Here is a 17,318-nt window from a genome sequence, read left to right as displayed (position 1 = left end):
AAGTTAAGAGCATCTCTGAAGGTGTAAATTAAGTTTTTCATGTTATAGCTAAGTCATGTTCATGGAGTTTCGTGCAGATTTGACGTCACAAAAGTTGTTACTTCACAAGCTGGTGGAATCTTTAGGGTATCAGACGTGATAGTTTGTGTGGTTGGTTTGTATTGGTTTTTATGTCTTCAGATTGTATCTCACTAACACAGACGTGGAGAAACGTGCACGTGGCACTAGATTGTTGTCTAGTGTCCTGCAAACAGCAAGTCTACTCACTTTGACTGATGCAGAAGGTATAGTACTAGTGAGCAACAAACTATTTCTACTGCAAAATATATAGGAATATCTGCTAATCAGTTTGCTGAATTGATTTAATTAACAAATCTTGTAATCAATTATCATGCATGATGTGTACGTGTTAACTCATTTTTAACTGTTTTTAATTTGTTTGTATGTATTTTTCACTCACATTTTGAAGTTACTGCAGCTGTGTTGTCCAATTAACAAAATGCTCCCTAAAATTTGATGACTGATTGCGATAATCCTTGAGGACTAGAGTTCTATGAGTATCAAAGTGCTTTGTTTACCAAGTCATCAATTTAGACATGAACTGCTTCTTCTGTCTATTTAACAGCAGCTTTTACTCAGCAGGGATTTGCAAATGCTGGTTTCTGCTTAACTATGGAAAGGGATTGAATTAAGGTCACTTGTTTATATGAAGGAGACAACAAGAGGTGAAGGATGATGAAGATTAGCTTCTAGTATAGACTGACACAACATATTGTTCCACTTTTGTTGTGACTGACATACCATAACAGAGAAGAATGTTATGAAACTATACATGGTACTTGCCATAACTTATAACTGCTTAGCACTCTCTATGTAGGGATGCGACGATTCTAAAATGGTCACCCATACAAATGTATCCAAACACGTGCTATCCAGATTTCTTATAACTCTGTAAAATATCTCAGAGCCATCTAACGTTCGACTGTAAACGGTCCGAATGGTAGCCAGGCTACTAATGCTGACACTAGGCCTCTCAGAAGCCATATATCGGCAAGTAAAAAGTCAATTTATTCTTTCACATTTGCTTTTGTCAGCCAGCCTAGCGCCTCACTCGAAGCAGCTGCAACGACGAGAGTCATACCAAACGATTAGCTTTTGTCCGAGGAATTGCACTGACCCAACAGCTAGAACAATGGAAAGTCCAGTCAATATCAGTCAACTGCTGCTACGTAGTTCTACGTGGGCTTCCACAACGCTATGTTGTTCCGGTCACATGTGTACATGATAGCTCCATGTACTTACCTATTATTAGCTGGTGGAAACTACGCTTTGGGAGATTGCTGCCATTCCACTGTGTGCTTACAGTTGCGTGTAGTTGAACATGTACGACTATACTCAATGGGGTGTTGTCTCTGTGCATGTAAATGTGATCGTGTAGACTTTCGTGCGAAATGCATGGGAGTTGTTTATTGATGCAATCAATGTTATTACGTACATCCGTCAGCTCCTACCAGTACAGTACATCAGTCAAAGTATGGAATCCCAAGCCGCACTCATCATTTCTAAAAACATAAAAACATTTGAGAAAATGTTGGGTGTGTAGAGATGGGTATGTACTTAGTTATGCTTATCTCCTACATCACAATCTTTTTATCTAAATTAATTGCTTGTGGCAGTTTCAATCTAAAACGCAGCAGTAATGTGTGGCACTCACAGTACTGGATTGTGATGTAGGAGATGAGCATGACTAACTACATACCCATCCCCACATACCCATCATTTTCTCAAAATGTTTTTATACTTTTATAATAATCAACTAGCTAATGTGTTTGTTTGCTTATTGGCTAGGTATATGGTAAGCATCCTGATTACCATTGAATGCTTATTTGATTGCTGTATTTTTGCTTTCACTAGCTTGTGCTATTCGTGTTTGTAGAGACAATTTTTAGGTCTTTTAGAAATAAAAGAATTAAGGTTGTGTGAGTATATTTGCATCATGTCAATAATCATATTTTGAATGAAATGAGCTGTAAGTTTTTTATCTTTTTGTAAATATTGTGAACTTGATTTAATGAAAATAGGTTGTGTTAGAGTCTATTGTGCGTAGGTTAACAATAGTTTATTTTTCTTTTGTGTTGTGTTTGTGCTAGTTCAGTTATTGTTGGATTTCTACTGTGATCGATTGAAAGATCGGCATGTTGTCATTCCACATGTTCTTGCTGGTCTTTGTTCATTGGTACTGCATCATTCACTACCAGATGGAGCTGTGAGGAAGATTTGCTCTGCAATTTATAAGGAAGTTCACACACAAGTAAGTAGACAGTGGAAGGTGTCAAGTGTGCATGTACATACTGTAAAGTTGCAATGTTTAAGTTGAGTTGAAGTATATGTCTTGCTACTGCACTAATCAGATTTTGTGAGATATTTATCTGTAAGTTCTATGGCATGGTTTCAATAACAATATTTCCTGGAAATATGAACAAGTTGAGTGTTATGATGTGAAGAATGTGCAGTAGATAGTTTGCTCAGATGGTGTAGAATTTGTTTGTATAAAAATTTTTGTTTAGGGCTTGTCTCAAGGAGACAGACGGCACTTCTACAACATAGCTGCTACTCTCTTAGAGAATCCTGTTTACCAAGAAGGTAACAATGTTGATATCATAGTAGATCAATATAGACAGAAACAGGAAACTGACAGACAGACGGACAAAGAGGCTGATGTTGGCAAATTGTTGTACAGTTAGTATTGTGTAGAGCAGCATGTTTGTGTATTTTAGAGCTGAAAACATTTTCTCAAGACTTTGTATTTGGGTTTATCCAAGCCATGGATGGAGAACGGGTAAGAGATAACTATGTTGTTTATATCACTCAGCAGATTTAATAGAAAGCTATGACTTTCGACAGTTCTGTAACACTCCGTTGCAGGTGCTGTTCGATGAAGAATAGAGTATATTTTAGGTCGGGCAAACTTGATTCACAGTTTAACGTCCAGCCTTTTTCACGACAGCATGCGGGCGGGCGGTCATTATTCATTATTCATTTCATATTTTAATAATAATATTAATCAGGAACATTGCAACCTCGGAGACCAAGGGTTCCGTGATGACCATCTATGTACCACAGGGCGGAGCACACTGTGTTGACATAGGATGAAGTGCCCGGCCTGGACTGATGTCAGCAGATCTTCAAAGGTTTCTGAAGGAGACAGCGACAAAACAGTCCAGGGAACCAGGGTTTTCTTAGCAGTGCACACGTGCACGCTTAAGAAGGAAGCCATATTGTGAAAACTAACGTGCGCAACATGAGACAGGCACGTGCGAGGTGTCATGTGTCCTATATAATGAATAATGAAACTTATTTTGTTTTCCCAAAATTTGATGCGGGCGGGGATGTTAAACCTGTGGATCAAGTTTGCCTGGCCTTATATGCACTTGACATAGGTGAACAGGCGAGGGTAGTGAAATACTTTGTTCACGTTTAAGATTTATGTATCTACCGCTATGGGAAATTATGGTCTTCTTAAGACAATCACAGACTTTCTGGTTTTATATATGTATCATCATCATTCATGCACTAGAAAACTAGAGTATGTCTAGTTCATGCCGACATATTGTTTTAATTTGTCGACTTGTATGACTTGCTTAACAGCTGTGAGTGTTGACTTAGTGATATCGTGTATTTCATATTATCTGTCAATGTTTCTGTTGGCCGACTGATTTAGCTCTGTGTGTTGCAGTGAGTGATATTTGAACTGTTGCTGTTATGAACACGTTATATTTTGGCACTCGTGACAGTTGTATGAATTTGCTTTGTCTCATGACTGTAGGATCCGAGAAACTTGGTTTTAGCATTTCAATGTGTCAGAGCAATTGCACAGAAGCTACCATTTGGTATGTGCATTTAGTTTACTCATTGTTTTGTGTCTGAGCCGTTGTATGTACTTGTTGACTTGCTTGATTGCATGTTAGTTATCTTTGCTTGCCTTTTTGTTTGCAGATGTTGCAAGTCTCAAACAGTTTTTTGTTTTAAACTGTACCTCTGGTTTTTCTTTTTATACATGGCAACCCAACATAGCCATGTTTTGTAATGCGGTTTCTCAGGGCAATTAATGTTTAGAATTATAGTGTATAAGATATAAATCTTTACTGACTTCTTACGGAACTACAGAAAGTGTGGTTTTTAATTAAGAAATTGTTAAAGTTAGTGTTTTCTCATGTTTCTGTTCTTAGAAATGTTTGCTGAAGATCTCTTTGAAGTGGTTGCTTGTTATTTTCCAGTGGAATTTACTCCTGTGAGTGACAACTTTTATCTCATTTTGTTATTGTATTATTGTCATAAAAGTATAGTTTTAGTTTCAGTATTTTAATAATGTGAACTTCTAGATTTTGGTTGATTTTCTTGTGTCTTTGTAATTGGTTTGTTTCTTATCATGTTGATTACATTATTGCAGCCACCAGATGATCCCCATGGCATCACTAGAGATGATCTTGTTTCCAGTCTTAGACAGTGTTTGTCTGCTTCTAACAAGCTAAGCAAGGTGTCTCAAGTTGATTAATTTGACAAATTTCATGTTTAGTCTGAACTTGTGTTTAGTTTTGTCTTCCTTTGCTTCTTGAGAAAATGGCATCAAATGTTAGAACAGCAAAACTGGATTCACTGGAGACTTTGGCAAGTCGTCTTTGCATTATGGAGGACCATTTATAGAGTAGTCATTGGTGTAGTGAGGTTTTTGTTTTTATAAGCTGTCTTAGTTGTTGTGCATAACTGATGTGATTTTTGTAATCTCATCTACTTGCTGTTTGTTTTGTTATTCAGCTGTCTGTCTGTTTGTTCATCTAATTTGTTTGTTGATGTGTTTGTCTGTAGGTATGTTTGTTGATTTGGGTTTATCCATTCTTGTTTGTCTATTTATCTGTTTGTGTGTTTGTTTTTGTCCACCTGTGTGTTCATGAGTGTGTGTGTGTGTGTGTGTGTGTGTGTGTGTGTGTGTGCATGTGTGCGTGTGTGGTGCATGTAGTAATAGTAGTTTTATATTGTATCATTACTACATGCTCATGCATGCGTGTGTGCGCACGCGCGTGCACACACACACACACACACACACACAACTGGATGAAAACGAACACACAAACGAATAAATAGACATGCTTTTTGTTTAGGTGGCATGTGCTCAAACGTATAATGCTGAGGACTTTAGCTTGTTTTCTGAAGAATTATGGAGAGCAATTAGGCAAGAGGTACAAATGTTGTAGTAATGGTAGTGTGTCTTGTGCTCTACATCATGCATGAAGAACAGCATGTAATTTATACAATTTTGGTTTAGGTTTTTCAACCAGGGTTTGCAGATGTTGAGGTGGAATGGCATTCTTAGGACTTACTTGATGCACTTGTAGTGAGTGGTTGTGATGTTGTGTTTCAGGAATCGGCAATCAGTGCTTTACAAATTATAACAAGAAACATGGCATCTGGGCTTGTCACTGTAATTATGATAAATGCAAATATTTATGTCAATATGCAATAATGTTTGCCAAGACAAAGTTACATGCATACGTGACTTGCACTAGCATTTGTACGGACATATTCAACGTTTACTATGGACAGTGTTGTGTATTATGTCAGGCAGATCCTCTAGAGATGGACATGTATGGAGTTGAAGCTTTGCGGATGATATTCCAATGATGACAAATGTGTTGTTATCGTAATGTTGTGTTGATCTTTAAGTTATATGACATGCCATTAGGTACAGTAATTTATAAGATTGCCTTGCTAGACTTACAGTTAGTAGTAGTAGTAGTAGCTGCTAATGCTCATTGTTTTATCAATCACATTAGTTATATACAGACTCAGTACATATATAGTTGATGCGATATTGAATTGATGTGGGGTGTAATAATAGTTATTGATTTTGTGTTACTGTTCTATTGTAGGGAGTTGATAGTTTGTATTTTAGAGGCATGAGCTACAGCTTCTAGTATCTATTATTACATGTAGTGTGTACTCATTGAAATTAAAGGTCACATGTGGTTGTTGGTAGCATTCTGGCTCTTCAAATGCATTGGATAAATTTCTTCAGATAATTCTTAAAGGTAACGTCAGTATCTACAGTTAAGATCGACAACTGTGTTAGCGTTTGTTGATAGTATTTTTTGTGTGTAATTAGAGTGCATCGAGCATCTGAAAGAGCCTTCACTTCGACTTATCAAACCAAGTGGACGTGTACTGCAGGCTATAGCAGCAGCTGCGGGTGTGTTCATTGCATGGATTGCAGATTTGCGCAAATACTTTAGTTGGTATCTTGTAGATCCAACGTGTGTTGCTGTATTGAGTGCTGCAATGCCAGTGCTGTTAAGCAAATACACTGAAACTATGCAGGTCTGTGTTGTGATGTGGCTGATGTAGTTTATTGTGATACTTACACGGATCGATATTGAAATGAAGACATATTTATGTTTCATTAGTAAGATATTTCCTGTTTTACAGTCTGTCCATGTTCATGTTCGTGAAGCATGCGTGTTGGCACATGAAAAAGATTAGATGATGTGACAAGTTACTGGAACTACTAAAATTATTATATTTAGTGCATGTTTTGATTAACAGTTACTATCAAGTTAAGTACAGTAGTTATGACTCTGTTGTGTTTAGTTTGCTAAGTGTTTAATGATTTATGTACAAGGCTGTTCATCAACGAAACCTTCTCGAAATTGTTCTTTCTCTTTTGAAGGCAACTATGAAGTTTTCTGATTCTCTTGATGGTAAGGTGTTACCAACAGATGACTTTGTTTGGCATAGTACTGATGTTGAAGAGGCATGCCTAATAATTAGTATTACTACTAGTGACTGTAGGTTTCTTTCTTAATTGTTTTTGGCTGTTATAGTTACCAGTCCTCTGATGCCATTCAAGGAATCTTTGATGACTTTGTTTTACACAACTCTCAATCACACGGATGGTTCTGTGTGTTGTGTTGGATTGTCTGGTCTTGCTGCATTGTTGTCTCAGCCACAACTGTTGATGCAAGAAGAAGTACGTGCTTGTAATAGCAGTGGTGTAGGTGCATGGGTGCATGAGTGCATGCATGTACATACACACATGAGTGCATTTGTTGATAATATTAATGTAGGTATGTTACATTTAATGCTACATCACAAGACACTGCTAGCCACAATACTAGTAGTTTTGTATAATATAATATAATCAAGACCACTTTAGTTCTCAGTTGTTTTAATAATTGATATCTTTTGCTCTTTTGCTGTTAATCCGTGTGCCTGCCTGCCTGCTTGTCAATTAGTTTTGTGTTTGCTATCTATTTGTGTTTAACGTAGGAGTTGGCTATTACACATCACATTACTCAGTTGCTGCTAGAAGATGTTCAAGACATTGTAAAGTCTGAGGCTCTCAATGCTCTGTCTGTTGTTGGTCGCAAGTCACCATTAGTTGTACAAAAGGAGACATTGCCTATTCTGTTAAATCATGATTCTAATTCAGGTGATTTGACATGGGCTGTACTGTAACATGCAGACACTGTCTGTAGCCCACACATTTGTTTGTTGCTATTGGATAGTTAGATGAGTGATTGATGTACAGCTGGTAATACTGTCAATACGCTGACTTGTCTGTCTGCTGTATCTGTTCATGTGGACATTGTCCAAGTTACTGTTCCTGAAATCTTGGCTCGAGTAGATCTCTGTAGTCAAAGTAAGCAAATATTTGTATCTGACAGTCTTTGTGGTTTGATGTCATTTAATGAAATGAATATTTATTAGGCGATGAAAACCAGCAGCAGTTGACATCGATAGCAGTGTGTGCCTTTACATCATTAGCATCTATAGTGCAAGGTCATCTTTGTGTGTTTGATGATTGTTTATTTGGTTTGATAAACTAAATGATGGTGAGATGCTTATTGTGGATGATTGTGCTAGCTATGATTATGATCATTTTTCTAGAACTCACAATTATGTAATTAATTAATTAAAAATTACCATAATCAACAAATTCAATTGTGTTGAAATTGTACTTGCAAAATCTGGCTAGTTTATCAACTCTTGAGCATTTACATAGGTTACTATTAGGTGCATGCTGCCTTGTTTGATGTGCTGGTAATTTTGTGTGACCTGAAGGACACGTTTTCAGAAGAAATCTGTAATGTGTGAGCTACAGTACCGGCAATAAGTAAGCTGACAGCGATACGATACGATACGATACGATAGGATACGATAGGATACGATACGATACGATACGATACGATACGATACGATAGGATAGGATATCATACGATACGATAAAAGATACCATGTAGGATAGGATAAGATAAAAGATGATACCATACAATTAAGATAAGATACCATCCATAGGATATACAATACGCAATATGATATATGATACAATTAAGATAAGATACCAGATGGTACGATATATGATACGCAATACGATATACGATACGCTATGATACGCAATACGATACGATAGGCAATACGATACGATACGCAATAGGATACGATACGATACGATACGCATACGATAAAAATGTTAGGTTACTTATTGCCGGTACTGTAATTATTGTTTTATTGGTACGTAGTGAAAGGTTGCACTAGTACTGTTTGCATGAGTGGGCATGCCTGATTATTAAGGCCATGTTTGTAGCAGCACAAGAAATTTATGAGTTTTTGTAGTTTGTTTTTCCTGTTTATACTACCACTATAACCATCTTTAATCTGTGGCAAATGTGTATGCACTGTGTTTGTATTTCTATAGCATTACATGTGAGTAATCACTGCACATGCAGCACATACACGACTGAATGTTGCAAATGCAGAGTGTGTGTACTTAGTTTGGAGAAGCAGAATGTCTCATCATGATCATATTTGTGTATTGTGGATGGAAGTAGAGTTGTGTGGCAACACAGAGGCAGTGCTATTGAAAACATGCAGGAGAAACTATTATTTGTTTGGGGTTATTTTTATTTGGGCAAACAGTATCATGAGAAACCGTTGAGTTTGTCTTGCATAGTTTTGTATCTTTTTATTGGATACGTTCAGAGTAGAGTTTATCGGGTTGTAGTAGGAGATTGGAAAGACTAGGATGTAAATGACTAGCACTAGATAACACCTGAATTGGTGATTGTGGAGTTCAGTTGTGGTTGTTGCAAATTATGTTACTTCAGTATCACTTATTGCAAACTACACTCTAAGCATTGCTTGATTAAAGTAATTTGATTATTGAAGATATTTTATTGCAAATGATTTCTGTTGTTTGGTAGCTCACATTCATGATGTTGAGATAATTGGATATATAGAGCAGCATTTATTGCCACATCTAATAGCAAAGCCAGTCTATGAAGCAACTCAAGGTCAGACATGAATATTTTGAAATGTATTCTGTACGCATGTATCAAGTGCCGTGTGTGTGTGTGTGTGTGTGTGTGTGTGTGTGTGTGTGTGTGTGTGTGTGTGCATGCACGTGTGTGCATGATCTAGCTGTGCTTACGTGAGTGCATGCATGCGTGCATGCTCATGAGTGTGCACTCTCCTATATATGTACTGTATATAATCTATGGTGGTAGTTGCTTACTTGTTGCCTCTTGTGTTATGACAGAATGTCCTGCTAAGTGGAATATCTATGATAAACTTGAAACACTTGCTGCTGTTTGTTCCTGTATTAGAAATGTGATGTTAGCATTAGATGCAAGGTATGGTCTTTCTACCTCATGTTCAAAATATTGCTGTAATGTTGATTAATTTTTGTAGCTCTCAAGACAGAGTGGTTCAGTGTGTGTCAGACTTGTTTGTAAATGGTAAAAGCACAAGGGCGAATGTTTGGTTTAACTATAATCCAGTGCAAAGGTTTGAGCCCTTGAAGGTAATAATTTTTGTGTGGTTGAAATCGGCAAAGATAGTGCTTGCTGTCTTTTATGATTATTAGCGTATGAAACTGTTTTGTTTTAGGCCAATTCCACTTTTCATCAAACTCAGTTGGTATCCCTGCTAATGGCAGTTGTGTGTCATTGCAGTAAAGATGTATGTTAACATCAATATTTATTAGTGGGTTGTTGGGTTTTAATTATTTTGCAACTACAGATCCATTTCGAGGATGAACCAACACTTCTCAGACAACTGGTGTCATTGGCTTGCACATCTACACATCAACCAACATGCACTGCTGCGGCCAAATGCTTAGCAGGACTAATAAACAAGATGGAGGATGGTATGATGTGTGCCCTTGATATTGTCACTGCAGACTTAGATTGATACATTAATAATAGTAGCTAGACAACATTTACTGACATGTCATGTAAACTATTAGCATAATCAGCAGGTTTGCTGAAGTTTCAAACTGTGGTGTGTGTGTGTGTGTGTGTGTGTGTGTGTGTGTGTGTGTGTGTGTGTGTGTGTGTGTGTGTGTGTGTGTGTGTGTGTACATACTATTGTTTCAAGAACAGTGAGGAATGAGACTGATTGACAAACTGACAGACAGACAGGTAGACAGATAGACAGAGATGAAATGAAGTGGCTTAACTGTACATGCCTATTATAGTAGTTTATTGTGTTTAGAAGAAGAGTTGCGTGTGTATGTTGACCTTGTGTCAGAGAATTTGTTTTCGTGGTCGAGTAGTGATGAAAATTGCTTTACTGCAATTCAGCTAAAAGAACTTACTGTACTGTTGTGGGTCAGATCATTTTTATCATGCACTTTGATCATCACTCGTGATGGACATTATTGTTTTGTGTTGAATAGTTGTGTAAAGCATTAGTGATGAGGTCACATGATTTAGCAAAACCAATGGTTGATAAGGTCTGTTTTGGTCTATCAAATATATATATATATTTATTTGATCTTGTGACATGATATTTTTTAGCTCATTAGCTTGTTTTCATCTCAACTTGGTGAAGCTGCAGCTGATGGTTTCTGTATTATTTTGTCTGATTGTCCAGACGTAATGTCTAATACAACAGTGTGTAATAGTCGAGTGAGTGACAAATTGAAACTTGTATAAATGTAGAACCTATATTGTTAGTCTTGAATTTGCAGTTGATGTTTCGTCAGAAGTTTTTCATTGAAACTGTGCCAATACTAGTGGATGGTTTTAATAGAGCTCAAGGTTTGTTATAACTTTGTCATCTTCTATAGTTGGTTGAGATGTTATGTTATTGTATGGTAGGCTTTATTATTTAATTTATTGCACTGTATTTTCAGCATGTTTTGAGTTAATCCTTTCCTTTCATTGCGTTACTGTTGTCATTGAATTTTATGTAAACAGTGTGAGGATGTGTCATTGAATTCTACATAAAACAGTGTGATAATATGCTTACCATATTTATTGGTTTAGTAGACAACACGAGCTCATTTGACCGAGTTACGTTCTGATGTTTTGTGTTTGTTGCTTGTTACTAGTACATTTACACAGTCAGTGACACTGGATGGAATTTTTTGTTGCAATGTGAATGACTTGTTTCATTTGAATTTATCAGGGAGCAAGAGTCCATTTGTGAAGGCACTATCGTATGTTTTACAGTCTGTTCCCAAGCAAGTTCTTTTGGCAGAGTTACAACTGGTCAGGATTTTGCACAATACAAGTGTTGTACTTGTGTTTGTTGTTGTGTACTGTCAGTTTTTTGTCTAGTCTTTCTTTCAAATGTTTAAAAACTTGGTGATTGTCCTATTGTTTGTTGTCATCTTGTCAGCTTGCAAGTAGATTCAAGATGACAGTTAATTGTACATTGCATTTGAATCTACTTGGATTCCATGATTTGTATGTGGTTATTGTTTTATTAGTACTTGCAGAAACTATGTAGGAGACATCAAGTGACGACATGCAGATGAAGAAAAATATTATGTATTATGAGATGAAAGTCAGAAATGGTAGCGACAGACAGAGTGAATGTAGACAATGTAATATGACTGTGGAGGATGCTGCAGTTCAGTACAGTGTGTCACAGTTAGAGGAGTGGTAGACACAGTTTAGGAGATCCAGTCCATTCTTGTCGTGGTGATCACATTGTTGCAATATGCCGATATCTATCTGCTATTTAATAAATTTCCCTATGCCTTTGTTCACAAAGTTCTTTTGTATCACATAGTGAGAACGGTTTTGTCATAGATTTTTTGTTTACTTGTAGGTAATGCCTCTTCTTATCCAGTCCCTGTCTTTGCCTGAGTTAAGCTTGAAGACCTCAACACTTTCTACTCTTTGTTCACTTGTTCGTGATGCTCCACTCATTATCAGTCAGCACTTGACTTCACTCATGCCTTCTTTACTTTCATTAGCACAACAACCTCAACAAATGGTGATAAAGCAATGTGGTACTCAAGGTTGTTATTTATGCTGCATTACATGTATTCTAGAAAGTGAGGATATCAGCTTTGCAGTGCCTAGGTTTAATGACAGTTCTTCCACATCACCTGGTCTGTTGTTTTATGACTACGTACTGGGCATTTGACTGCACCTGGGTTATTGAATGGATAATTTAGGTTTTCCCATTTCGATTGAAAGTTATCAGAGCATTAGCTGCAACTCTTGATGATAAGAAACGACTGGTGAGGAAAGAAGCAGTCAAATGTCGAGGAGAATGGTAAATGTCACAAATGCTGTGTTGCTCGTAGTTACACGAATTTCCACCAAACTAATTGCAAAGCCGTCATTGGCATTCCATTACAATTTGAACTGAACATTGAATATTCATCCAGAATTGTGTTCTTTGGCTATGTGGCTGTGTGTTATAAATACTAGTAATTCAATTGGTTTGGAAAGACCATGAGTTTCAAAATAGGCAATTCCTGTTTATGCAAATGATTGGTGGAAATATCAGATATGGTGAACACATGGACTTACTCTGTGTGTGTGTGTGTGTGTGTGTGTGTGTAGGTTTCTGTTGGGTTCTGCTAAGCAATAGGAAAGTCACCTATTCACATCTTGGAAGAGGACCAATTTGATGTCACGAAGATTGATAAACTTAATTTAACAGTGAATATGACATGTGAGTACAATGTAGAGATTCTTTCATAAGGGAAATGTGATGGGATCGGGATCTCCTGCGCTGGTTAATGTGACTTCAACCATTACATTTGGTTGACTGTAATTAACGATCTGTTTTACTTGGTGAGTTCATGGTTCATTTAGCACACATTTTATTTCACAGGTAAAAGTTAATATTGTTATTTTGTTTCCTTCTTATTCTTTATTAATAAATACTGGAATGCAAAGAAGTACAGCAGGTTATCATACTGTCCATCATATGACCTGCAAAACAAAGTATGTGGGTAGGTTGTGTCAGACAACATGCCACGTGTTAAATGAATTATGATGCACCTTTCTTCTTGTAGTTCGTGAAGTTGCTTGAAGAAATAGTAGATGGCCTCTATTGTTGCAAGGTAGTGACTTGGCTTACTCTGTTTTCTGAAGAGAAAGTGAAATGATCATTTTGTTCACACATCAGTTGCTATGCTGGTTTGTTTGTCAGAGCAGTCGTGCATTTTAGACAATTTACATTCCTCAAAAGACTGAACTGAATCTTAAAAACTGAGTGTAGCTATAAATATGATACGCTGCCGTTCAGTAGGGATCACATGATGTCACTATTGAGTACAGTTGCCAGGGAGGGAACCCTTGCATCCTTTGGACGGATTGGGTCAACAGGCTTGGTGTATACTATCAGGGTGGGAAAGGAAAGTTGGTACACTTTATTTCATATCTCAGAATATGATCTGACATGTTTTGAAAAAGTCTGACCTCCAGAAGAATGTCTCTGCTTGCTTCAGTTGGACTCTTGGGATATCATGCAGTCGGTCATCCTAAGTTATGAAATAAATGCTGTAAGGTAACACAACTACATTTGTTATTGAATTTGAAACATACTGCTGTTATTCGTTTTGCTTGTGACCATGTTGAATCAACAACGATAAGGCGCTCACATAACGGTCTTTGTAAACGTTGCCTCTTGGCAGATGAAACACCAGTAGAACATTGCTTGTGCTCTGTAGTCTTTCCTGGCAACAATGAGTCAAGTGAAGGAGTTTCCTGCACATAGCACATGCTGGGAGTTCATATCAGCGACAAGAACACAGCATGTATTACTAACTGGGCCTGGAAAGAGGAGTAGAACCTGAACAAACCAAGATAGTCAATTATTTTGATTAATGCACCTTAAGCTGCTGATTTATATAAAACTGCCTGCACCATAAATAACAACAGCCTATACATGTCGCTCAGATTTTAAATCTTGTTGGTAAGTCTGATCGTACCTACATATGCAGTTTTTGCAGTGGAGCCAAGTACACCTACATGTGTTGCCCAGACATTTACATTGGCTGTCCAAATATGGTATTTTATTTGTATATTTCCTATATTGTAATGCAACTCACAACTGTACATGTGTGTGTAAACTATAATTACTGAAATATGTAGGTCCCACTGATAAGACTTACAACTACTGTAACAACTAATCACTCAAAACCATCTTTCTATGTTATAGTGCAAATCAAAGCCTTAATTACCAACAGTAGGTTCACTCTCAGCGTATTGTTCCTTGATACTAGTAGTGTCATGACTAAAGCCTGGTTCACAATAAGAAATGAATCCTATTCCAGCGTCAGCCTCAACATCAAGGGATGCAGCAGGCGGTGTCTTTGATGTTGACGCTCAGGTGAGCGTCAATATTGTGAACCAGCCTTAAGGGAGAACCACAACAGAATCCCACAACAGGATAGATTGCTTCCCTACTGATGACAATTCTTAATTTCCAACTTTAGATGCAGCTGTGCTATGTATATCAATGTGTTTCCTAAATAATTATGCACATTCCATCACTAACTTTGTTTGTGTCTGAATAGCTGGGGATGTCCTGCAATACATGACATTGACAATTACTGTCTTGCTAATAAATTATCCCATTGTATCCAGCTCACAGGGTAGATATGAATGTTCACTGAATGAGGAGACAAAATTCGTGCGTGAGATGACGTGCTTTTCCCAACTCTCTCCAAACTGTGTTTTATTCTGAAAAAGAAAATGTCATTCCTAGAGCAGAAAATGCCACTTCTAGAGCAACTAAACACTATTATCACAGAAAAACTTTCATTAAACCTACAAGCTAATACTAAAAAGAACAACCTCTATATTAGTCAGAGATCTACAGTCAACAGGTTTGGAGTGCTGGTCAACAAAAGTGCTAGTAAACAAGAGTGCTGGTCAACAAGAAAATATGTCACAGAAATAGCACATGGATGCCTGATGATAACTTAGACGAAAACTGAAACTTCAATAACAGTTTCAGTTAAATGTAAGTCACATATATGTATCACTTGCCCGCTAGCGTGTTCGATTGGGCACCTTTCCTTTTCCGGATAAAATGAACAGTTTCCCAAACCTTTCCAGAAACGGATAGACTGGAAATGTATTAACGCTGTTCGATTGGTAACTTTTCTGTTTCCAAAAAAAGGATAGAGAGGATAGACTTTCCAACCCATCCTATTATCAGTACGGATAGAAAGGATAGAAAAAGCACCTAGACATGTAAAACTTGTGTCTCTACCAGCTTTGACCTTCCAACTCAACGCGCTAGCCTTGTGTAACATTTCCAGACCACTAGTTGCGCTTATTCTGGATTGCTCACGCAAAAGTTGAACGGCAGCTGATTTCTTTTGTTCGGCAGAACAAACTTCCTAAGAGTTAGTAGCCAATCTAACAGTAGAAAAAGTAGATGAAACGGCTACGACAAAGAACACGTACACCTGGGTGATTCTGACACAGGCACTGATTCTACGCATGCGCATAGTTCTGTTACCGCCTCATCTATCTCGTTTCAGAAAAGTTCTGTTTGATTGGTAAACGTGCCCTGCCTCTTTTGACTCTATCCAACCTAGACTTTTCCAGAAAAAGATAGTCCCAAACGAATACACCCCTAGTGTATAAGCTTGATGAGAAGAAACAAAGCCACGAAAGTAGTGTATAACAGTATTTTAATTGGGTGTGATCACTGTATAACAGTATGTTCATAATTTGCCATAAAACTTTCATCAGTCTAGTATTGACAGGATTGAGGACAGCCGAATGAATGCAGAGTTAATTGGATGCTCTACCTCATCTCTAGCTACATCACTTTTTCCAAAGTGGTCTCAGCTAGCTAGCTGGATTTGCAAACTCTTAAGGTCTGATGTGCTTATGCTATCGCAACACAAATCAACAGAGTAACAGTTCACTTGAAACAGTAGACACACATACAGCACACAAACATGCATGATCAAAGTTGCAGTGGGCTGTCACCCATTCTCAGTCAAGCAATTAATGTATAACAGAGTCATCACATCCAATTAAAATTCAATACAACTTAATTAAATATCTATGTGCCTTGACATTTATACAAGTTTGTTTTTTCATGGGCAGACAAAGAGCAAAATCCATAAGTTCAGTTCAATCTATCTTTTAATCAATTACATAATACGTCGTTGTCCAGACATGCAGTTTTGTCACACAACCGGGAAAATACTATTTCCATATGCATCGCTATATAACATGATTGTCATATCTATTATTCTAGTATGCAGTATACGAACTCTAGGCACATATACGCACATGTCGACCTGCAGCGGCAATTCGACTGTCGGTAAGGAAGACTCTGATATTCCTACAGGAATAAAGCACGTGTAGCAAAAGTATTTACGAGATGATTTGCACTTCGGACAGACAGCTCTCTCTGCTGAACTGGAAAGAACAATAAAAACTACTATTAGACTTGCAGTCAACATTAGCACAGTTGGAAATGCACTCTCGTACATTAGAGGAGCAAACGACGCTAGCTTAAGACGTCTAAACGGTGTTGCGGCCAATTCAAACGCCATCTCCACTTCGCATTCCTGTACTTTCGCGCATGCGTAGACTGATCTCGTAACAGGAAGCCAAGAAAATAGGTCACTTGTAATAGAGTGCACATCCACGCGTAACAATAATGTGTTTTCTATTTACTGCAGTCTACTACTACATAACAGTACACGTACATACGCTTGCTTTCACTTGTGAGATTGACTGAACCAAACCAGACTTGCCGTACGCGTTTCCATGGCAACGGTACACTAGCTAGAGTTTCACCTGTCCTTGCTGTCGTCTGTATTGTATCTGTATGTGTGTACGTAGTGCACCAGATTTCTGTGTGCAATCTATATCGAACTGGCTAGTCATTGATCGCCGTACGTGTGTGGACTACACAAAAATTAAACATGTACGTACAGAACAGGATTTTTAGTAGTTGCACGCAGCAACGTTACCTGCTGCTGCTCGAGTGAGCTGCATATTATGTAGAGGCACAGACTACAACTAAACTAGTAAATGCTC

General features: G+C 37.6%; 2 protein-coding genes across 4 annotated transcripts; one reads left to right on the top strand and one right to left on the bottom strand.

The window, feature by feature from the left end:
- The first annotated feature begins 244 nt into the window (after positions 1-244).
- Positions 245-13,711, top strand: LOC134183227 (MMS19 nucleotide excision repair protein homolog). 3 transcript variants are annotated; one of them, XR_009970468.1, is made up of 35 exons: positions 245-284; positions 2,156-2,311; positions 2,568-2,643; positions 2,778-2,839; positions 3,827-3,890; positions 4,230-4,291; positions 4,451-4,537; positions 4,594-4,668; positions 5,160-5,237; positions 5,324-5,353; positions 5,420-5,479; positions 6,035-6,086; positions 6,161-6,244; positions 6,302-6,372; positions 6,674-6,752; positions 6,876-7,021; positions 7,321-7,483; positions 7,583-7,693; positions 7,762-7,833; positions 9,255-9,344; positions 9,590-9,683; positions 9,742-9,853; positions 9,940-10,011; positions 10,072-10,198; positions 10,546-10,661; positions 10,730-10,786; positions 10,851-10,961; positions 11,024-11,093; positions 11,464-11,546; positions 12,112-12,279; positions 12,338-12,397; positions 12,464-12,564; positions 12,858-13,091; positions 13,197-13,244; positions 13,316-13,711. XR_009970468.1 is itself a non-coding variant. In XM_062650715.1 (33 exons), exons 1-33 carry the CDS (start codon positions 276-278, stop codon positions 12,883-12,885), a joined length of 2,826 nt encoding a protein of 941 aa, XP_062506699.1. In that variant the 5' UTR covers positions 245-275; the 3' UTR covers positions 12,886-13,096. The 3 variants fall into 3 exon arrangements, 1 of the variants encoding a protein (XP_062506699.1); XR_009970467.1 differs by having other exon boundaries at positions 13,197-13,252; XM_062650715.1 differs by lacking the exons at positions 13,197-13,244; positions 13,316-13,711 and having other exon boundaries at positions 12,858-13,096.
- LOC134183240 (tRNA-uridine aminocarboxypropyltransferase 1-like) lies at positions 13,076-16,850 on the bottom strand. The gene is made up of 9 exons (XM_062650733.1): positions 16,764-16,850; positions 16,563-16,691; positions 14,897-14,987; positions 14,803-14,832; positions 14,071-14,094; positions 13,848-14,009; positions 13,722-13,783; positions 13,302-13,388; positions 13,076-13,232 (listed from the first exon to the last, which is right to left on the bottom strand). Exons 1-9 carry the CDS (start codon positions 16,826-16,828, stop codon positions 13,148-13,150), a joined length of 735 nt encoding a protein of 244 aa, XP_062506717.1. The 5' UTR covers positions 16,829-16,850; the 3' UTR covers positions 13,076-13,147.
- Between the last annotated feature and the right edge of the window lie 468 nt (positions 16,851-17,318).

The sequence above is a fragment of the Corticium candelabrum genome, chromosome 1 (assembly GCF_963422355.1).
Source record: "Corticium candelabrum chromosome 1, ooCorCand1.1, whole genome shotgun sequence".
NCBI lineage: Eukaryota > Metazoa > Porifera > Homoscleromorpha > Homosclerophorida > Plakinidae > Corticium > Corticium candelabrum.
Note: the sequence above shows the minus strand (reverse complement) of the source record. Positions and strands in the feature narration are given on the sequence as shown.